At 35.3% G+C, this 24,782-nt stretch overlaps 1 protein-coding gene across 3 annotated transcripts in view; it reads right to left on the reverse strand.

Moving 5' to 3' along the window:
• The window catches only part of LOC149578385 (uncharacterized), a 141,521-nt gene that overhangs the window by 94,506 nt on the left and 22,233 nt on the right, over positions 1 to 24,782 (reverse strand). For all 3 annotated transcript variants that reach the window (XR_016364409.1, XM_089828710.1, XM_089828721.1), the window contains exon 3: positions 17,505 to 17,876. Coding sequence is in view for 2 of the 3 variants with exons in the window: in XM_089828710.1 (XP_089684836.1) it covers positions 17,505 to 17,876 (372 nt within the window). In the remaining variant the exon portion in view is untranslated. The remainder of the gene's footprint in view (positions 1 to 17,504; positions 17,877 to 24,782) is intronic.

The raw sequence follows: 24,782 nt of genomic DNA on the forward strand, positions 1-24,782 counted from the left end.
ACAAGTGGAATTACAATGACCAATCTGAGAACAAAACACTGAACCCTGTCTAGAATATCGAGGGCGGGCATGACATAAAGGTAAGGGCGGCATCTACAAATTTCCCATCACAACTATATTAGTGCTATGTTTAAAAAAAAATTCAAATTTTGCATCTACTCCAGACTTTAGTAGTGGAGCGAATATTTACCAGCAGCTTATAATGCTAGCGTTTATAGTCACATGTTGGGACCGCAAGTTATAATTGGGAGGGGAATATGATACTAATTAAGCATGTGAATTTGTTTATTGAAAATTGGTGGACCATAGATGTTGGTTGTTTCTTCAAAAACAATCAAGATGAATTTAGAGAACTTTAAATCATAGTTATAAGACTCGACGAGTCCTTCAAGGACTCTATGGGCCCCTAGGCATGGCTGCCTCCCTGAGGCTAGGGGCCTCATGCCCCCAGACTTGGTCAGTCTTGGGAGGGTCTACATGGACCCCTGACTCACGATGATTTTTCCTTTCTTCTTTTGGCATGTATTGCATGTCCGAGACCTAAAATGGTCATTTTATCACTTGCAAACACAAACAATAGAGAAAGAAGGCTTGAGAGAAGAGTATTGGGGTTTTAGGAGATAGATTGGCAAATCGGTTGACTCTCATATATCAGTTGCCAATTGTATGTGCCACTTTATAGCTTGCATCTAACAATTAAGAGGAGTTAAAAGAAGCCTTTGTAGGAGAATTTTAAAAACTTGAGTTGCATTTCCATTTTTAGAGGATTATGAGGATGAGTATGACAATGAGGAGGATCATGATGAGCATGTCACTGAGGTTGAACTTCAGACATAAGGAGAGAGGATGGCTCTAGAGTCTTCCATGACTTATCTTAGGCATACTCATAGGAAATAGTCTACTATGAACCTTTATTTTGATATATGTTTTGGAGTTCTAATTTCATAGATATTGTAGGCATTTGACAATGACACTATATTTCTATTATGTTATTTAGTTTAACTTTAAGTAATTTCCTTTAAAAAATTGCATCTATAGTTATGTGGTCTATTCAAAGTTGTGTTTGTGTGCAAAGTAGCTTCTTTTTATCTCAACTATTGTGTATTTGATGCCAATTGGCTATATGATGCATAAAAAGACTTGAAATCCTTAAAAATCTTTGAATTTCAAGGGTTTTTAATTATCGAGTTCGGACGGCTCGCCATCCCGAGCCGAGTTTGAGGCTTGTAACAATACTTTGAATATATTAATATTAGCATCAAACTATTAAGAGGAAGAAAAATATTTGAAATGAAGCTCCCTTATTGGATGATCACCAATTCTACAAGAAGGAATCTAATTCTCAAAAGGGTCGATACCTGGAACAGGGATATGGGTCATTCGAAGGCGTTATGTTAATCATATTGCATAGCATGGCATTATATTAATCATTTCCACCAAATGTTCTTCCCATATTCTGTAGTCTCTGAAACATGTCGTCGTCACTATAAATTTTTGGGTGTGAATATATTTCATAAATTGGGATCAAGTAATTCTCCTTCAATACTATCGAAGTGTAAAGTTCTGGATGTAATTTAGAGAACTAATTTCCTATACCATTCACGTTGTTTAAAGAGGCATTTCATTGATTTAAAACTTCAATCACGACAACTTGATATTGGTAGAAGTTTTTAGTTGAGTTGCATATTTTCCATTTTGCAAGTGTGGGAGACTACACACAATTTGTGGATAACCATGGTGGAAAATACTTGGGAGCGCAAGCGACTACATCATATAACTGTGTGTAAGAAGGTTGTAATAAGTTGTTGTCAACCAAAATCTAAGCCATCAATATCTTGTAGTGAATAGAAGTACGCATCCACCCTCAACAAAATAGGAGTTGTAATTATCGGAGATAGTCTAGTTGGCACGTGTAGTGCTGCAGCAGTCTCAATAAGCATTGAAACCAGTGACGGTATCACTTTTGTATTGTTGGTTAGGCATCAGAGAGCTACCAAAAGAATTCATTGAATTTGAAACATGAATATTGAGTCAACAATAATTGGAAGACAAGGTGATTGAAGAATTAGACTAGTGAAAATCACTTAACCTTAACAAGAGAATTTGGCACTCAAGCAGATAATCGGATTGGAATAGCAAACGCCAGACGTTTTGAAAATTACTCAGCTGGATAACTCTCTCAAGACCTCAGACTCTTATTTTCTGCTAAAAGGAACGGAAAGATGATTGCTGCTCATAATCTGAGAACCTCCATGATCCCTACTTGGGAGAAACAAACAAGTCACGATTGTGAGAAGATCGGGAATAATATTTAAGCTACAGTATCTTGGTTGTCCTTTGTTTGAGTTTTTAGTTTTCTTTGATTCAAACAAATGTACAACTTTGAGATATATTGAGAGCAGCCCTGGAACTCCTGTATACACGAGAGAATATGGTTTTACTTTAACATTTCATAAGAATGCTATGTATTGAAACAATTGTTTGTGAGTGAAATAATCAAACCCTGAAGCTATTAATATCAGACTGAATGTGAAGTGTTTAACAAATTTCCTGTGGAAAAAAGGCAATAGTCAAAAGTGCAAACTATAGTGGCATCAAACTTGCAAATTTCAAAATGACATCGCAAAATAGTTTGGCCAGGGTGCTTTATGAGACAAGTAGCAAGCTAGGGTTGGAATTGTTGGTTCCCAAAACCGCAAATTGGAAATCCAAGAGCCAACCACTTCTCTGATAGGACTTCTCAATCAATTATGGCCAACGAACAAGAATACTTCTTGATTCCTCTACACTTCAAGCTTCGCTACACCTAGGCAGGTAGACCTTCTCCTCGAACCTGATTACTTGGTTCAAAGCTATTCTATAGTGAATTTAAACTTCTGGAGTTCTTCGACTAGCAAGGTACTCAAACTCGATTAAAATTAAAACTGGATGCTGAGTGTTTGAATGTTATGAATAATCGAATAATAATTAATCCGATGCTTGTAGGAAGGAATTTAGAGATTTTCTGACTTCAAATAATAAAAAGACCAGTGCCTGTGCTCATCCGGGCAATAGAGTCAACTTTAGTGAATTTTCACATACAACTTTACAATGTTCTACACACTTATACTGCCAACAATTAAATAATCAAGATGCAACAGATCGAATATTTATGCAAATCTTAAATTAGTCCAGATTTGACTTTAACTCCTCTGGTAGGGAGACAAACTGGACACAAATACGGAACAAACTATATATTTCACAATATTTGTGATGATCCAATTTAAAATGCTAAATGACCATGTCCACATATCCGACTTTTAAATTGTATACAGAATTCCAAAAATTATTGGAAAGGATGATTCATCTGCAGTTTAAATCTCCATGCCTTTAATAATAAACAAAGAACATTTTATTTTATTATAAAAATAAAATAATAGAATTTATATTACAAAGTCATAATATAGCTCCTTCTTAGCCAAGCACACAGAGATCAAGACGCAGCATATTACACTTTTCACAAGCGATGCAAACTTCTCTCCGAGCATATGGGTTAGATATCCACCATTAACCTTTATTCATCGTGACTCAAAGCATACGTATTTTGCTGATGATGATACTAATATTTGACCACCGTCACCATACTGTGTATTCTTGGAATAATCCTTCTATCAGGTTTGTATGATAAACATACTGTGATTATAGGTATATATTTGCAGCTCATTGTTGGCTAAGAACGCACCACTCAAACTTGTATGCCATCTGGGTGAGAATAATGATATATTAATTTCTTTTAGGTTCAGGTGATATAGTCTTAAACTATACGCATATTCTCCTTCAACAATAACTTCCAGTGGCCTTTTCCATGATGGCCTTTTCCCATGACCTGTTGCTCCCTGTCTATGCTAGGTAGATACTCTGCCATGCATTATTGATGTTTTGTCTGATTTATTGTAGACCTTTACCATTTAATGCATTATTTGATTCTTTCTTCAAAATTATTCTTAGCACGATTATGGACAGGTAAACTTTGAAGTGTTTTCAATGCTGCATTGCCCGACCTGTACCTATTAGACAAATTTCCTAACAAACTCTCATTGTAAGTCTCTGTAATGCCAATGTGATACTCCTCTCATCTACAAGATTAGTAATCTAAGTGTTGAAAGAGCTTCAGTACAAAGTTTCCTACTTCCTAGATGTCCTCTTATTTCTTCTGCTTCTGCAATCTATTACTATACTTCATCAAGTCTCTACATTATTTCACAAATGGAGACCATAAAAATTTTAAAATTTTGAGCTCCATTAGTGGCTCTTTTTGGGGGCATATGCTCACATGAGTATCCCAACTATCTCTAGGTGAAGCAGACCAAGCATCCATGCTTCACATGATGCAAGGCAAAATTGGGTGGCCCCAGGCCCCCCAAAAAGTGAACATTGTGTTTTTCCTCTATCAAACACCTAATTTTGATTATGTAACACTTTGAACCTATTGTTCATGATATACTTTCCTTTCATCATTTTAGTTTGCTGCCCAAAAATCGAACTTGTAGTAGGTGCTCCATCTTCATGAAGAATATTCATTGGCTCCATTTCATCAATGAAGTCTTTGGTATCCGTCTTAATTGCCTTTGAGAAATCATGAGGTGCAATGTGGTCCTTGCTGAATAGAAGATCCCCATAGTCATGTATTTGATCAAAAACATCTTCTTGAATGCCTTTCTCTACACAATCTGACCTATCTACATATTCAAGACATTGCTTATCTCCACAAGAAGATTTTGAAGATAGTACATATTCAGGAAATGTTACCTGTCCCTCATTAGGAACTCCATGAGATATGATACTTGCAAAATTTTCAGAACTATTCTCCAACATATCCTCCCCATTATGCATGGCTGATTCCACCTCACCTTCACATGTTTGATATACCTCTTGCTCATAGGATGGACCAAAAGATGTTTCACCCTCTGAATACACTTCATGATTCAAAATCAGACCTGCTATCTTCACCATGGTGCTGATGGATTTGGCCGCATGGAAAATCTTCCTCAAATAAAGGATTCAAGAACACAGAAAATTCAGACCTATCTTCTATTACTTCTTCTTCGAACAATGGGTACAAGAATATAGAAAATTCAGCCATACTATCATGAGAGCTTACGTCTGGACCAACAAATGTGTCATCAACAAGACTAATGTCTTCATCAACATTATCTTCTAAAATTTCTTCTTGTTCATACACCATATGATGTTCTACTTCGACCTCACCATATGATTCCTCGGAATGATCATCTCTTTCATCCAGTATGTCCTGAGTGTGCATCAATTCATCAACTTGCGCTTCTTGGTGAATTGAGAAAAAATTTGAGTCATTTTTCTCAACATGCTTTTGATATTCTAGATCTAACAAGGCTGAAATTTCCTCTACACTTAGACAATCCTCTTCCTCATTTTCACATTCACTATCACTTGTAGGCATATAAGTATCATCATGGGTTGATTCTCCTTTAGAATGCTCAAAATTTTCATCTCCATTTAAATCTGAAATATCATTAGACTCATATGTTACTTCAGTCTTGAATTCATTCTCCTCTGCAACCAATTCATTATCCATAAGTTTGAGAAAGTTAAGAAACTGATGATCATATAAGAGGCCTAATTCCTGCATCCTGTAGAGAAGATTAGATGATGGAGGCCTGTATTCTGAATGTATTTCTTGATAAGCATTAAACATTCTCATGAAGAATTGTGTTGCAAATTCATCTTCTTGCTTTTCTATGTTCCAAAATGCATCCAAAAAAGATATATAACTTGAACTTTCATCCAATATTTGGAAGAGAAGCATCAAATCAAGATCTTTTGGCAAGATTCCCAACTCAAGAAACTTTCTTATCAATTTCTTGCGTGGAGGCATGATGTCTAAAGGTACTTCTTGAAAAAATTTCAACATCCTTATAAATGTGTCGATGTCTCACCTTCATATTTTTCCAAATTGAAAAACACATCCAGGGAGTGTATGTATTCTTCCTCCATGGTGTAACATAGATCCACTTCCTGATCATTGTACATATTCTCCATAGTACACGATCAAATCACTTCCTTCTGAGTCCTTTCCCTCAATAGAATTACCAACTGAAACTTTATTGAATAAAGTCGCCACCTCTTTCAAGGAATGTGTTGATCTTCCAAGTTCTCACTTACAGAAAAGTACGCTTCCAATCAAACTACTACAACTGTTTTCTGATTATGATCTACGAAATTTGAAACTCTGGGTAACTTCACAATGATCTATTGTGAGAAACTCTCCCCAGTATAGTCGCCAATCTATTGGTGGACTCAGGAGGGGCGAGTAAAAGTTCTCAAGATCTTTTGTAAATCAAAGTAGGTAAACTTCCAAAATATCTAATGGATAGTTCCCCAGTAGAGTCGTCAATCTGTTGGTTCCCAAAACCGCAGATTGGAAATCCAAGAGCCTGCCACTTCTCCGATAGGACTTCTTAATCAGTTCTGGCCAATGAAAGGGAATACTTCTCGTTTCCCCTGCACTTCAAGCTCTGCTACACCTAGGCAAGTAGACCTCCTCGAACCTAATTACTTGGTTCAAAGCTTTTCTAAAGCGAATTTGAACTTCTGGAGTTTTTCGGCTGGCAAGGTCCTCAAACTCAATTAAAATGAAAACTGGATGCTGAGTGTTTGAACGTTTTGATTAATCGAATAATAATCAATTTGATGCTTGTAGGAAGGAAGTTATAGATTTTTTGACTTCAATAATAAAAGACTAGTGCCTCTGCTCATCCGGGCAATAGAGTCAACTTCAATGAATTTTCACATACAACTTTATAATGTTCTACACACTTATACTGCCAACAATTAAATAATTAAGATGCGATAGATCAAATATTTATGCAATCCTAGATTAGTCCAGATTTGGCCTTCCTCTAGTACGGAGACAAACTGGACACAAATACGAAAACAACTATATATTTCACAATATTTGTGATGATCCAATTTAAAATGCTAAATGACCATGTCCACTTATCCAACATTTAAATTGTATACAGAATTCCAAAAATAATTACAAAGGACGATTCATCTGCAGTTTGAATCTCCACGCCTTTAATAATTAACAAAAAATATTTTATTTTATTATAAAAATAAAATAATAGAATTTATATTATAAAGTCATAATATAGCTCCTTATCCCTCCATACAAAATAATATAAATACTTCTCTCGGAATATGAATGTTCGAATATATCTTTCGTGCCGAATGATATTGCCCTTTTATATTTTACGTTATAAAAGAACAAGACTTTTCATAAAGTCATTTTTTTAAACAAATAAAAACATCGTCCTTAATCGCACCATTTAAAATTTTAATTAATTTATGGGGATATTATTATTTTATAATACTCCTACGCTCCTTCAAAAGTCTTCATGGTTTTATCGGCTTGGCAAACTGATGACACCTGGTAACATCTTTTAAACTGATCGTTGTTCTTCTCAGATTTGATTATTCAAGTCACTACGCATATCTATCGATATCTTTATGCAATTCATTTTCTGAAGACATATCATCAATGACACTTAGACGGCTATGTGACAGATTAATCTGAATCATATAATACTCTTTCTGCCTTTGTCTTACATCAATCTTTATCATCAACCATGTGGCTTCCTTTTCAGTGGCTTTGTCTTCAATCCAAACGGCACCAAGAATGCTTTACACCATTACTTTTAACCCTTGTCTTGGCATAGCATTTGATTGTGTAGCTTTATTCGGCCCATCTTTATCATGCATAAGGATTGTGCCGCATCATGTTCATTGACTTTTCAAAAACCTCAGACAACTCCTATGTCTTCAACACACAGAGACATCAAGACACGGCATATTACACTTTCCACAAGCGATGCAAACTTCTCTCTGGGCATATGGGTTAGATATCCACCATTAACCTTTATTCATCATGATTCCAAAAGCATACGTATTTTGCTGATGATGATACTAATATCTGACCACCGTCACCATACTGTGTAATCTTGGAAGAATCCTTCTGTCAGGTTTGTATGATAAACATACTGCAATTACAGATATATATTTGCAGGTCACTGTTGGCTAAGAACGTGCCACTCAGACTTGTATGCCATCTGGGTGAGAATAATGATATATTAATTTCTTTTAGGTTCAGGTGATATAGTCTTTAACTATATGCATATTCTCCTTCAACAATAACTTCTAGTGGCCTGTTCACATGATCTGTTGCTCCCTGTCTATGCTAGGTAGTTACTCTGCCATGCATTATTGATGTTTTGTCTGATTTATTGTAGATCTTTACCATTTAATGCATTATTTGATTGTTTCTCCAAAATTATTCTTAGCACGATACTGGACAGGTAAACTTTGAAGTGTTTTCAATGCTGCATTGGCCGACCTGTACCTGTTAGACAAATTTCCTAACAAACCCTTGCTGTAAGTCTCTGTAATGCCAATGTGACACTCCTCTCATCTACGAGATTAGTAATCTAAAGGTTAAAAGAGCTTCAGTACAAAGTTTCCTACTTCCTAGATGTCCTCTTATTTCTTCTGCTTCTGCAATCTATTACAATACTTTATCAAGTCTCTACATTATTTCACAAATGGAGATCATAGAAATTTTAAAATTTTGAGCACCACCAGGAATCACAAATGAAAGAAATTGATCCCATCGCTTTGATAAAATTGGAAGGATATTTAAATAAGGTAGAGCAATCACCCTCTGAATTATTACAGATTGCTTTTGTTCCTATAGTGACTACATTGAATCAAAACAAGTGGCTGAACATTCAGATAGCTAGATTAAAGTAGTAGTTTCTTCTTGTCTGGTGAAGGTCATAAGAATTTTAGCACCGCAAGAACCTTATGAAGAAAACATCATGAGGAGGTAGTTCAACTTATTGTTAATAGTTTTCAAAATCTTGGGGACAACAGTAGTCGTCATTTCCCTAGAAGGGCCACTAAAGTCCTTTGAAGAAATCAGATTATGCAAATCTCCTGCTTGACCTTGGATTGTATGACCTAATACATACCATGTTTCAGCATTTCTTGGGCACAATTGGTAAAAAACACCATGTAGATATTTTTGCAGCTATGGACACTAGTATGGCTATGACCATAAATGAGAGTGATACTTATTATCTGCCTCTTATGCATATGTTGTTAGCAATTTCAAGACAAGAAAATGATGCTTCAGTAACGGGTTATAAGTTGGACAACAAGGTGCTCAAACAATGTAGCTTAAAAATTGAGAAGTGCAAACAACAGCAAGCTAAAGAAGAACTAAATGCAATGGGATTACAGATTACAGGATCTCCGACAAAGAGTAAAAACCAGATGAGGAAAGAGCATATTTGTTTCTCATGTCAAAAGGCTTGGACACTTTAACATATTTGTGGCATTATTCATGAAGAGGATGTATTGCAGTTGAAGGGTGATGAAGGAAAAGTTTCAGATATCCCATCATCATAGACAAGAAGATCACAAAGCATATAACAATGACATATTCAAGTCTAACATAGCTTATACTGGGAGTCTCAAAAAGAATATTATAAATCATATAACAATGACATATTACAAATGATAAACTTTTGACTTTAAATGTGATAAAATTTAGTAATTAATTCTTAATCGGTAATGTATCTAAGTTTCAAACTATTACATATTGATTTAAGCTTGATAAACAACAAGCTGATATCCAAACAAGAATCTAAAACAAAAATCGGGCATCTTAGTCTGTCATTTAGTCTTCTATGCCTTGATCATCCATAGCAAGGTTCTCAGCTATGAATATCTCCAAATAGTCATCACTCTCAAGCTCAGATTCCTATGTTGGTAGAATAACACGGGGTAAGTCAATATGTTCATCTATTCAACCTCTCCATCCACAAGGGCAGCAACTTCCTTATCAGGTGGACTTTGATCCCATTTTGATAAAGAACCCTCATTGTATCCAAGATCTACACAAGAGAGAAGACAAGGTGAGCTATGAACGTACACCAGGTTCTCTTCTTTCTTTGACCCTAGCCAATTTATCTTTAGTGAATAAATAAACCCGCAAGTACTCCAATTTCTCTCACGAGATGAAGAGCTAGCTGCTTGAGTACAATCTTATTGCAAATGAGCAATTCAGGAGCTTCACCTCCATGGTTCCACCACCACTCAAGATCTTTCTTTACTTTCACATCATTATAAAGGTTCTACAGAGGCAAAATTACCTTACCCACATGAAAACTTATTCCATTGACTCCTCAAAATTGAAGCACCCTCACCTCGGCCATAAATCTTTTTACTACAGCCCAAAATCCTTGCATTACCTCTCTATCCTGATGTGGAGCCCTCTTCCTAGTCACCTGTATATCATACCATTTAGGATTAACTGTATGCAAACAAGAAACTAAAACAAAAATCAGGCATCTTAGTCTATCATTTAGTCTTCTACACCTTGATCATCCATAGCAAGGTTCTCAGCTATGATAATCTCCAAATAGTCATTGCTCTCAAGCTCAGATTCCTATGTTCCTAGAATAACACAGGGTAAGTCAATATGGCCATCTATTCAACCTCTCCATCCACAAGGGCAGCAACTTCTTTATCAGGTGGACTTTGATCCCATTTTGATAAACAACCCTCATTGTATCCAGGATCTACACAAGAGAGAAGACAAAGTGCGCTGTGAAGGTACACCAAGTTCTCTTCTTTCTTTGACCCTGGCCAATTTATCTTTAGTGAATAAATAAACCGGCAAGTACTACAATTTCTCTCACGAGATGAAGAGCTAGTTGCTTGAGTACAATCTTATTGCAAATGAGTAATTCAGGAGCTTCACCTCCATGGTTCCACCACCACTCTATAAGATCTTTCTTTACTTTCACATCATTATAAAAGTTCCACAGAGACAAAATTACCTTGCCCACATGAAAACTTATTCCATTGTCTCCTAAAAAGTGAAGCACCCTCACCTAAGCCGTAAATCTTTTTACAGCAGCTCAAAATCCTTGCATTACCTCTCTATCCTGATGTGGAGCCCTCTTCCTAGTCACCTGTATATCATACCATTTAGGATTAAAAGAATATGCAACACAATAATGAGGTGTGTTGAGCTTTTTTCTTTCATTAAACTTATCCTCTATCAAAAGGATATAAAGAAGGATCTTTTACATCATTTATTGTCTTGACTCCTTCGCATATGGAATTTATTGCTTCGTAGATTTCTCCCAAACATACCTTATTTGAATCTGTAAATCCAATCAGCTCACATATGGACTTGATAAAGTCCACAATAATTTTACATCAGCCCAAAAATGCTCATCAAGAACCATACTTCTCACCTCAACTGCAATATCTAATGTATATTGTCTCCAAGTTTCTCATGCGTCACTAATAACTGTGGAACACAAAGCTCCTTGGACTTCACAAAGGGAGCGAAGAATACTTAAGTAGAAGCAAAACTTATCAGAGGGTTTGAGTAGTTCCACCTTGACAAATATATGATAGATGGCTTCTGTGTGGTGATGGTTTCATATGAACATCTGTATTTTCCTCCCCTCCTCAATGAGATTTGTAATCTGTTAGAACTTGCTAATGTCTTTGAGTGCTTAATTCAACACATACACAAAACTCGGTGTCCAAAATATATACTTGTATTGTTTTTGCACCAACACACCTATTACTTTACAAATAGAGGCAGTATCAATAACAACCTAGACCATGTGTGTGGCCCCCACCTCCTCACTTACCCCACCTCATCAACACCCTCAAATAGTTGGCTATGGAGAAATTCTACATTCTTCTCTTGTCCTAACAGCCTGTTGCCTTCAAAAAATAAGGCCCTTTGCTACATGTTACCATCATATTAAGTTGCAGACAATTTCTAGCATTCGCCCACCCATCCATCACAATACTACAACCCTTTGTGGCCCACACTCTTTTCATTAGTGCAATTAGTTCATCTAATCAATTTTATTTTTTATCAATTTGAGTAGTGTGAAGCTTTTCATAACTACGTGGCATTACACCTTGCTAGTGCATTATCAATTGCTTGGACCATCCCAAGGTAGAAAGTTGAGCGAGCAAACATTAAATGCTATTCAATTTGCATAAAAGAATCGTGCACTTGTTGTATCAACTGCATCTCGACCCTGCATAACAAACAATCTTCTAATGGGGTTTGAGCTACCAATGTATGGTCTCTTGCAAGCATATTATGTTGTTACATCTATAGATGAGACATCCACAACTGAATTTGTATTCCGACGCTTAAACAGATGTTATTGAAGCATGAGGGATCCTATTAGCAACTTTCCTCTTCGCCCTTTCTTGCTCCCTCATAGTATCATACAGTTCCTTCTCATACTTACAAGGCTCAACACCTACCCCACTTAGGTGAAGTAAATGAGCCTTCACCCTCATGTAAGAACCTTTCTATGCCAACAGACAAAGCTTACATTTGACCTCGGGTTGATCCACATGAATCCTTCAGCCCTAAAACATGATCAACATACTTACAAAGTGGATACAACCCTTGCTTTCCTTGTGCCCAACATTGTACATAGAAAAAAATTTAAAATAAATATTAACTTGCAACTTTGCATAAATATTGATTCTGTCACAGACTCGAGCGTATTTTATATTTAAAAATTTATTTCATTATTTAAATTTTGCCAAAAATTAAAATAATCATAGGTTATAGCTTCTTTTTTTGGCAAGTGCTTTTGATTAGAGCTTTGAACCAGTGGGGTCACATTAAGGGGGACCCCATCCCCGATGAGAATGTAGTTGTCGAGGCCTCGATTCCACCTAAATACACCTATATTTATACTGCCAATGAGAATGTGACAACTGACGCCTTGATGCCTCCTAGATACGCCTATATTTATATTGCCTAAAGCTTCATTCATGGTCGAATTCCATGTCAACGTCGTCAACATCAAATCACACACCAACAAGCACGAACGACGATCACTCGATGAGCAACATGAGCGGGATGAAAATCACGGCAATAACGGCCCCATCGTAAATCAGCAAACACCCCACCAAGATTCGAACACTTGACCTCATACAAACGAGGCTCGTGACGATACTATCACGTTGCGGGGCCATCCCCCTCATAGATTATAGCTTGCTTTTGTATAAAAAATAAAAAATAAATTTGCATATTCCTTCCTTCTTGTTAGTGCAAATTTTATGACCAATAATGAGAAATATAAAATTAATATTGTTATTGGGTTATTAATAATTTATAGTGTTGCACTTATAATAAATTTATATAAACAATAATTATAAAATTAATATAATTATATGACTAATAAGTTTTCCAACTTTCTATTATTAATAAAATTATAATGTTAAATATAATTCTATAACTATAGAATTAAAATTATTAAATTGTAAATACTAGTGCGAACAAAAAACGACAATGGAAAAAACATCTAATGATGCATACTGGCAATCTAAAAAAGGGCATCCAATAAATTATAAAAAATAAAAAATGTCATTGAGTCTAAACACAGGCTCAAAAAATTTAAAATGGCTAATGTGGTAAAACAGCAAACAAGTAAATGAGTTGAACGGCAAATAATTTACTCTACATTGGCAAATGATAAACGACTAAAACATGTGTTTTGTCTATGTCAAGTTTTGCCTACGTCGCATTTTTCTTGCATCGTGTTTTATCTTCCTGTTTTGCTTGTGCCCTCTTCCTAGTGTTTTTCTTTTATCCTTTTGCGTTGTCTACAGTTTACTTTTAATGATGGTCACATGTTTCATGCTGAGTTTTTGGTGCAAGCGTGGCAGAATTTTAATTTTTTATTCTTATTTTTGGAAGATGTTTACTGGTATAACCATATGCTACTCATGGGTACATACGCTACTGATGCCTAAACAGGAGTTTGAGCAAGGCTAAAAACTTTACCCAACCTTCTTCCTTGTTTTCCTATGTGCAAGTATAGGCTATAGAGGTTTTGGGTCTTTTACAGGCAGATTAAAAACTGTCAGAGCATCCCTGAAGTTTTGGGCAAATCCAACATATTGATCGCAAAATTCAACCTATTCCTAGGTACAAGTCCAAAAAGCTAACCTATACCCTCAGAAACAAGCTCAAATTTGGCAGATAAGAAGGCAAGTTACAATGTTGGGATTCCATAAAGTTGGTACATTAACTTTTGACATTACGTCTATCAGTTATTTAGATCTAAAGTTGTTTATTTTCTATTTTATTTCCATATGAATTAAATCTTTCTCAATTTGCATTTCTATCTTTACTATTATTTCCCATTTCAAAATTACATTTAGTGAAGGAATTTTGTCCCCATTTTGAGCTTGAGTCACCTTTTGAGACTATCGAGGGCGTCTTCCTTCCAAATGTGCAAACGTGAAAAGGAGATGTGATCTATCTTATTTACATTGCTTCGCTTTTCTTATTATACTATTTTTCTTTTTTTATAATTGATATATGACATGTATTTTTTAATGTCGTATTAGGTTGCTAAACACTATTTCCATCTCCCACAATCGTCTTAAAACAGCTTGTGAAGTTGTGAGAGGCTTTGAATGCTATGGTAATCAAAACCTTGTGGGAATGTATTTCGAGACAATCAAAGACAAAAAGATCTTACAAGATAAAACCATGGATCCTTGATAATGAGTTGTGGGATTATGCAGCCTCTTGCAATTAAAATTATCTCTGAGGTATGTATCTTTTTATTTTTTATTTTAGCATTTTTAATTGGATCATGATCTTATCATATTAAAACATTTTTATTTTATAATTTATGTTTAACTTATGAAGTTTGATTCTTGAATTATACAATTAAATAGTATATCTTGTATGCAAAATGAATAAGTTCCAAGTTCTTCAACCAAGCAGAATCAGAATACACACTCCATCCACCTGATCAAGCACAATTATTTGGCTGCAAAACAGCAGAGGATCTAGTCTACATACACCAACTTTTGTATTTCGTCACATAGCAACCAGAATTCAATGTGCGTGTTGCAGGGCATTGTAATCTAGCCCCTAAGTGTGCTGATTTAGATGCACAGTTGCACAACTTGCCCAAGGCTCTATAGATAAGGATAAGGCATATCTGCACAAGATATAAATGAAGCTAGTGGGAGTGGCAATCAAATGGATTTTGATTCCAAAAAGTTCAACCAAATGTTGACCTTGAAGCTTATGATGGAGATGAATATGCATATTAAATATGGCTTGTAATTTGAATTTTCATTGTGTAATAAAATAATATTTTGAGACTTGATTATTATCATTTTTTGCAAATTATGAATATGATATATGATATTTTTCAATTAAATTTTATTGGCAACTATGGATTATGAGTTATAACTTTGATGTTTGAAAATGTGTGTGTACACTAACGAACGCATACCCATAGCCAAGGGAAAAAAATTGCTCTACCCCTGCAACCAATTCGAAACCTCAATCAACAATCTAGGTGCCAAGTATCAACTTCTCTTGTTGATGAGATAACTAAACTACTAAGGATTTGAAATCAATCCATAATTAATTCCTCACTAATTTGTATTGTAAAGCACCCAGTACCTTACATAAATAATTGGTAGTAAAGTGTTCTACATCAAGCATATGCTTTGGATGAGTTCATTATCTTCAGAAAGATGCAATCGAGGATAAAAAAAATAAACAACCGAAAACAACTGTGAAATAAGGGAACTGTTGACAAAATGATTATGTCTCATACTGAGATGCTATTCATAAATTAGAATGCTAATTCAAGGCATTGCAATATATATTAAAAACTCTGTATTTGAATCAACAGTACAAACATGATATATTCAGCAGTACAAATATGATCCACAGGATACCGTTGAGACATATTGTATCAAATTGGCATCAGGTCTCATAAATCTTATTTATGATTCTTTTGAGTAAAAATGTCATACCACTTCAAACAAAAAATATCAAAACATATAATAATATAACTAAGCCAATACTTCAATACATTTATTTGGAAAATTGACTGCTGGGCAAAATTGCTAGGAATACAAATGGATGAACATTGTGCTAAGAAAAATGCAAACTCAATCAATGCCACAATCTCCAGTCTACTTAAAATATTCTGTGCAGAATACAAAAGCTGTGTTTATGTTGCATTCTCGATGTATTCTCAGTGCTAAAATCAGTACTAGAGTTTTGTGTCAAACCTTTACATCTTGGCTTAGTTTTATATATATATATATATGTGTGTGTGTGTGTGTGTGTGTGTGTGTGTGTGTGTGTGTGTGTGTGTGTGTGTGTGTGTGTGTGTGTGTGTGTGTGCAGCAGCAAATAAGTTCATACATCACTATGCTAATATTAAAGCGACATGGCAAAATACACCACCATGTCAATGTTTCAGTTCAAAAACAATAATGTCAACATTATCAGGATCAAATGTCATCAAAAACTATTGAGCAAATCATCAACATTCTGCTGTTGCAAATTAAAAGCACAAAAAGTTAATGTTAGAGGGCTGTTTAAGGCCAAGGTTGTGATTGGTTCCATATGGTAAGCTTCACACATCAATTATCATACTGGATGATTCAAAGAAAGCAGCTTTGGATCAGACTGGAAGAAGCCAAGTAAGCAGGCTTTGGATCCAGATTTAACCACAGAAAAGATCTCTTTAAATTTGTTCAATCCATAGCTTTGCAACATGATAGCCTATATGCACGAATTATGGTGTATTATATACATTCCATAATAGATGTGACCTTTTATGCTTCTTGATTCTTCTCAAGTATCAGTTAATTCAAATTAAATATGATTTGTAATTTGAGTCTAATCATATGCTTGAGTCTAATTTGGTATTAAAAACTTTTCGGAAAGTAAACAAAAGGTTGTTTTCTAAGTCTAATTTATTATGTCCATGTTCCTATGTTGGAGACCACAGTCGTCTGAATTCTGCCAGGGTTCCTCTGAGAGATTTCCCACCAAATTTTGGTCTCTGTGGCAGACTTTTGACATTATCTAACAAGGACCGGACTTTTGAGAGAATTGAACCAGGAATTACCAGGTCTAGGAAAGAATCTGGTAAATCAGCAGCTTGGTAACATTATGTAATCCAAACAAGATGGGAAAGGCAATATTGACATCTAGTGAAGCAAATTTGTGTTCAAATTGTTTTGACACAATCTGTTTTTACACCTTACCCAGATTGCTTTTGTTCCCAACTCACATCCTTATTGAAACATTTTCTTTAGTTTCTTCATAAAAAAATCTGTATTGAAACATTTTCTTTAGTTTCTTCGTACAAAAATTTGTCAATTTATATTCAGACACATGAAAACTGGATGAATCCTTAACATCACCAAAAGCATATATTGCCTAGTCAGAAACCGTGAAACAATTTCCAAAATATAATAGGATAAAGTTGTGCATTGCTCAAATGACAGAGTCAAACGTACAAATCACGAACAACATTTCTTCTGAAAATAAATAACTATCTCATTGCTACATGGCAATTATTCCTACTAACCTTGATAGAAGATGCCTCAATGTCACTAGTTTGCTTCACCACAGAAGCTTTATTCACACCTTCCACAAAAGCCAAACCTTGATGAAAGCTCTTCATATCCTGAGCGGGGCCATTTGAAAATCTACCACATTGGCCAGCTGTGGGAGACACGTTTTCACATCCTAGCAATTTTTCAAATGGATGTTCTGATGCAGCACAAATGTGCTCAAGTAACCAATCAAGCACCTGAGGAATTGGCACGGGAACAGCAGGCATATCTGGATCCGAATTGGCAAAAAATGGAGCTGCCTGGCAGAGAAATGTGACTCCTTTCTTACTTTCTCCAACATGTAGGAGTAAACCCAGATGCTCAAACCTCCCTATGCTCAAAACCTGAAATAAGAGAAAATCCATATACTTAAGAATTGAAAAGCAAAAGACTATTAAGCACCATGCAATACATTTTTTAATGCAATCAAAATGCACAAGAACTAAACCCTGAAACGTATTGAATACATTTGATGACATTAAGGCATAATAAATAGACAAAATAAAATTGTACTTTTTTTGTATGGTTTTCTGTACCCTTTGACCTACACTTACTGAACGTTGAAAGGTGACTGTTTCCAATGATTGATCTCCAATTAATGATGACTACTATGCTGACCTCAACTGCACTGCATGCTAACAAGGGGAAAATACCAGCGGTCTGATAGGTGATTCTTGTGCATACAGAAATTGACAGAAAGCAAAGATATTCAGAAGGCTTTCTCACAATTCATTCTTAGTTAAATTCTAAGTTACCGGTACAGAAATTGACAGAAAGCAAAGATATTCAGAAGGCTTTCTCACAATTCATTCTTAGTTAAATTCTAAGTTACCGGTACTTCCTCTTTTGCCTTCAAATGCTGGTACAGTACGTATCAGTTTTGGATACATCCAAAAAACCCAATGGAATTGGACAGGAATCAAATTTTAAAAGGGTGAAACATATTTACAATTTTCAACCCATATCCCAACGTTTTTGTGATGACCTGAAAATTTGACTGCAATTTGACTTCAAATCTGGTTATTTCAGAACATGACATGTTTATTTTTAACCCTTTTTTCTACTTGCAAAAACCCAAAATGCAAATCTGGAAAGTATTTTACATCCGCAGCTTGGCCATTCTTTCGGCTGCAAAACAACACCCTTTCATCGGATGGCATAAGCAGCTGCAAGGACGCTAATCCACTGCAACTGCGAGGATGGCGACCACTGCAACTGGGATGACAATCTGCGTTAATCTGCGTCCAAGTTGGGAATCCACACAGGTATCTACTGTGTCAAAAATCTGCGTAGCCTCCAAGTTCATTCTACAACCGGCATTTAAGTTCATTACACGTATCGGGGTATGTATTAAAATGATTTATGTTTTGTTTTGAAATTTATTTGATGTTTTAAATTTTAAAATATTATATATAATATAAACAGTATATAATTATTAATATAGTAAGTTTTTTATTTTTTTATTAAATTCTATATAACATTTAAATTTAGATTGTAATTTTTTTAATATTCAGGTAGTATAGTATTATGTAATATTATAATGACTAAAATATTATAATATTTGTTAAAATTTGTAATGTTATAATCTTAATATATATTCAATATTTATTATTTAAAGTTTAAAATATAAATTAAATTTGTTTATTTTATATTTAATATTGTATTATTAATATGTTTTTTAACCTGTTGGCTCTTGTAGACTGCATAATGGAAACTTCTACTGCTCGACCCAAATTCAAGACTGACCCAAACTCAGTGAAATGCAACCAATTGGCAGCAAGCAAGGCAGAAGAACTGGTTTATGTGCATTCTAACTTGTGCCTGCTCACTTTTAAACAAAATCAGTACAAGGAAGAGGGCAAAAAGTTGTGGGATGTAGATCCTAAGTGAACTAATTTGGATTTTAGCCAATGTGCTTCTAGCTGTGCAAGTGATACTGGGGCTGCATGTGGTTCCAGTAATCTATATCTACGATAACATTCAACTTTTGACAAATTGATATGAAACTAGACTTATAGTAAATCAATATAATTTATAAATGTTCCAGTGCAATATTTAAGGTAGTTAGTTTTGTTTCTGCTTTTCAGGCTGTATACATGCATATATATATATATATATATATATGATTTTTATATGTTTTTCTGTATGGAAGTATCCAGACGAAACCAAACACCCCTCCCAAAAAATTGCTGTACCCACGTATGTATACCTGCGGCCGTGCCCATACCCATACCAGCAACTTAGGTTAAAACTAAAAGTAAAACATGAAATGCCAACAACTTGTAATTGCAAATATGTGTCTTTCGAGTTTCGACTGCCATATTTTGCTGGCATCAAACTCATTCCTGATGTCAGCACATCAACATTTTCAATTCTGCCTTCACGCACACCAAGGCAAAATAAAGTCCTATGTATTTGTTTATGAGAATAAATGCTGAAACAAAGGCCTGGGAATCAGCCAACAATTGCAGCTAGCCATTTACAAATTGATGTACAATCAACTTGTAGTATCAAATATTAAATAAAGTCCCATCAGTTGGTAAACTTGTTGATAAATAAGCCCAGAGGTGAGAAAGAACCAAAGCTTATAGAAATTAACATTTTTTTTGTTAATAGATGATATTTGTGGCTATAATTTTTAAGAATCCTACATTACTGAGACAACATGCTAAATAAATCCATGAGAAATGTCAAAGCAATTGGGTTATGGGCACTTCTTGCCCTAAGCTTGTATATATCAACTTACCCTCTGCTAGTATCTTGCTATCCTATGTAACATAATGGACCCAAGTTAAATAATATCTATGATGCTATCCAATCCTTCACCTTCCACATACAGACTTATTCAAATATAGTACTTGAAAAAATAGTTACCAAGAGATGTATGAGGATTACAAATGAAACTTTGGAAAACTAGTACAGCTCAAAAATGCTAAACCTTGAAGTGAAATTAGCAATTTTACATAAACAATGAAAATGTCAAATTTGAAATATAACAAACTCAACTGACAAGATGCCTCTAATCAACCCTAAGATCCTCATCACTAGAACTTGCAGCCCCCTCATGCTCACTTCTCTTATCACTCTTCTTCTTGCTCCATCTCAATCCTCTTCCACTTTGCTCTTACGCCCAGACTATCAACTTGTTAATTTGACTTTATGAGTTGAAAAGAGTATTTGAGGGTCTTTTATAGGGCTTGCAGGGTTTAGGTGGGACCCACAGGCCATTAGAGCTTGGCCTTGTCATATAGATCAAAATGTTTTTTATCTTTTTAAATAAATAAAAACTTGCCTTTTTGGCAATCCGGCTGTAGGAGAGTCCCAGAAATCCCCGACACTTTCTTGAGACTCCTTGGAGTACCTCAAATGTCTGAAAAGCATCCTGGGGTCCCTGACATCCAAGAAACAACTCTGAGGGGATAGAGGTGCTGGCAAAGTGATGGGGGTACCTTTCTCCCAAGTCCTTGGTCCCATGTCCCTATACAACAAATGATGCATCCTCCTTTTCAAAAAAAGAAAGTTTAAGTTACCAAATTATTGGATTCCACTCAAGTCGAATGTTACAATGAATTAGGAATGTTACATTGGGAGTTATTCTACTTGTAGATCAATCTTGACATGGCTCATCAGCTCATTTGGACAAGGGATTCTTTTCTTCATGCATTTTTTTGCTTCTTGCAGCAAGAAAGGGAAAAGCACTCTGTATCATTGCTTGATAGCTTGTGAATCAATACCGTCCGAGCATGCTATTTTGATCGGAAATCATCACACCTGTTGTAGGCCAGCCTAGGACAGAACATAGCCCGTAATACTCATTCAGAATGTTGTTTTCTAGGTGGCATAATGCTCAGTCAATCTTATTGATGTTCTTCATTCTCATTGGCTACCTCATTTTAAAAAGATGACAATATATTTAGCATTGTTGTGTAATACATGCTCAATGATTCAATTGATCTTGGAAGATTAGTTATATCATATTGTTTAATGATAAAGGAATTAAAAGCAATGATAATCGCTCTGAGACTCCTTTACATGACCGTTAGCTGTGTATAACAGTAATAAAGAATTGAATTGAATCAATCAAAGCATCCAGTAATTTCATCCGATTTCCATTGTGATTGATGTATTAGGATCATATCAAGATGTGAATCCTTCCAACATATATTACTGTGCATCTGCATTTGGGTGTATAATTGTTCATTGACCTGTATCTTATCATGAGAGTTTATACTCTGTTTTTGAGCAATGCAGAGTCCTGCATTCATCTCCACTGAACAATCCGGTTTTTCTCTAGCTTCACAATACAGGAAATTATTCCCTATTGAAGTATTCAAATATCCTTATGTCTACACAAGGAAGAATCTACATGACTGCAAGAAGAGAAAGATATTCATTATACATTACTTCTGCATCTCACTGCTAATTAATGGTCAAGTATCAATTTCAAAACTAAGATCTTGTCTAAACTGAAAATGTGAACAAGGCTGGAATTATGTCGTGTGCTTGATTCTTTTACAGAAACTATAAACTGATCCATGGATCTGGGTAGACACGGTTCTGAAATTTAAAGGAAATAAATGTTTAGTCTCCTTGTTAAAAGAATGTGGACCCCTAGCTAGCATGAAAACCTAAAGAATTAGGTTTATGTCCACATGGACTTAGACAGTTAAGTAATGTAATTGCCATAAGGATTGTGAGTCCTTAGGGCCGGTAAAGACCAATTATAATAAATCCTTCCATCCTGTTACATTCTGTATTTTTTATTGGAATCTGTAGTTCTATGAATCTGAATTTCTGTTATTATTCAGGATGTCATTTGAGAATTCTACCATTTTGTTATGAATCCCTATGTCATCATGGTACTGTTTTTTTATTGAATCTGGTTATCTTTTCAAGCCTAATATGAAAGTGAATAACTTTGGGGATTGAGCATATCTCACATGATTTTGTATAACAAATAGAAACTTACATCTTACTTATGAGACTTCATTTTACTTTGTTTTTTAAGGTTGTACTAAGACTTGATTTCATTTTCTGTTTGTTTTAGGGCTGATGATTCCTGCAATAAAGTGTATCCAATTAAGGTTACAATGGTTTGACTATGAATCATGATCTGTCTTGTGAAAGACCTGCCCTGTTAAAGGCTTACAAAGACTGTTAAGTCTCACCTTGTTAGAGGATTTCAACACCCTATTAGAAGTGTGCCTTGTTAGAGGACTTCAACTTGCAATTAAGCACCTTGTTGAAGGATTTCTTATAGCTTGTTAAGACTACTCTATTAAGAGATTTAACTAAAATCATATGTCAAAATTTTTTAGCATAGACCCTATGGTTGGCACTTGCTTGCCTGATAACATATCACCTCTATCCAATCTCTGATTGATCCTTCACGATCTGATGTATTAATGTTGTATCCTCTACCCTCTATTCTTTACTTAACTAATTATGTAATTTACTCTTACTGCTAAGTCACCTTAAATGCTTTGCAAACTATCTTGTTCACTCCTCTAATTCGATCATTCACCCCTTTGCAATGCTCTCAACATTGTTAAAATTTAGGGCTTTGTCCTTCTTAAGAAGACTTAGGTGGCTTAGGGTTAGGTATGAATCTATGGCTAAGATTCATCCATTTTGCTACTTAAACCTTCCCATTTTCTGATTGGTTGCATGTAATTGCATAGGGAATCCACATATAGATTTGTCCTTATCTCCAAAAGATCAAAATCTATCTCTAGGTCAGCCCTAAAATGCTTTACATAGTTGTTTGTTCCATAACAAACAAATATGTCTAATCTATGTCACTTGACATATGAAGCCTCTAATGCTTGACATACACTATTTTTACTCGGCACCTAATTCAGATCCTAATGGAGAGGTCATGGAGGGTCTCTCTAAATGCATTGAGAGGATGATATCCAATGAAGCGAAGAGAGAACTTGTTGTGACCGAACAACAAGTCCATGTGGAATCAAGGGGTAATTTATTCTCTTCTACACTAGCAAAGAGAGCAAGAGGCACTGAAGCCCCAAGTAAACCATTAAAGTTTAAACTTGAAAACTTTCACAAATTGATAAGTTGAGTTTTCTGATTATCTTTTTTCATTGCTATATAACTTATTATATTTTGTGTTGCAAATGGTTGGTGGTCAAGTTGGGGTGGAAATACCCCCAATTTAAAGAATTTTTCTCTCAAGAGTCTTGTGCCAACCTTGAAGTGCATCTCATTGTGAGCGCAATTGGAGCTTATTTGAGTCCATCCACACAAAGAAAAGAAACAAATTGACTCAAAAAAGGCTCAATGACCTTGTTTATGTGCACTAAAATCTTAAGTTGAGCATAAAAATGGCACATAGTTCATGAGTCCCTAGTCCACTTGATCTGGATGAGATAGATCCTTATTCTGATTGGATGGCACAAGAGCCAAGTCCATTGTTTTCAGTAGAGGAGGGTGCTGATTTGGAGAGGCAGGTCATGGAGGAGGTGCTAGAACATATTTTCATTTCACCGACGATGAGGAGGAGGAGGAGGAGGAGGAGACATTACCAGTGCCACATATAGGAGAAGATACATCCACTTCCAGGACATAGAGCCAGACAGTAAGGATGTCAAGCGAGGAGGCACAATCACACAACTCACACTCAGCCCCAGTGCAGGACACCTCTTTGAGGACTAGACCCGCTCTCTTTTCTGCTAGTGGAGCTGGAAAGACGAAGATGTGATTGTATTGCTGTAATTAGTATTTTACTATTTAGTATTTACTTCTAGTTTGACAGAAACAATTTACTATTTTGCTTCTCACCATCAACATTCCTTATGAGAATGCGATTTTGTACCCACTATGCATTTATATATATATCTAAACTCTACTTGTTTCTTTTGTGTTCTCGTTAATTAACTCATTAAATGCATCTTCTCATTGAAATTTGCAAAAAAAATGCATTTTATGTTTTAGGTTCCCGAGTTTTACCAAGTTTTAAAAAGAAAATTGGCCAATTTTTTCTCGATTAAACTTTTAGAGGCTTGGCAAGTTGTTGCCGAGTGAGAGCTTTCCAACTATGGTGGCAGCAGATCGGGGAGGTTGTATATACTATACATATGGTACATAAAATGCTAGTTATAAAAAGATGTATTGCAATAGAAGATATAAAGATGTAAAAGAGTAAATACTTGAACATTGCATTGAATTGGAAAAAGAGTAAATACTTGAACATTGCATTGAATTGGAACATCAAACATTGAACATAAATAGTC

The sequence above is a fragment of the Cupressus sempervirens genome, chromosome 1, assembly GCF_028749045.1.
Source record: "Cupressus sempervirens isolate cs-2001-9-10 chromosome 1, ASM2874904v1, whole genome shotgun sequence".
In the NCBI taxonomy this organism is placed as follows: domain Eukaryota; kingdom Viridiplantae; phylum Streptophyta; class Pinopsida; order Cupressales; family Cupressaceae; genus Cupressus; species Cupressus sempervirens.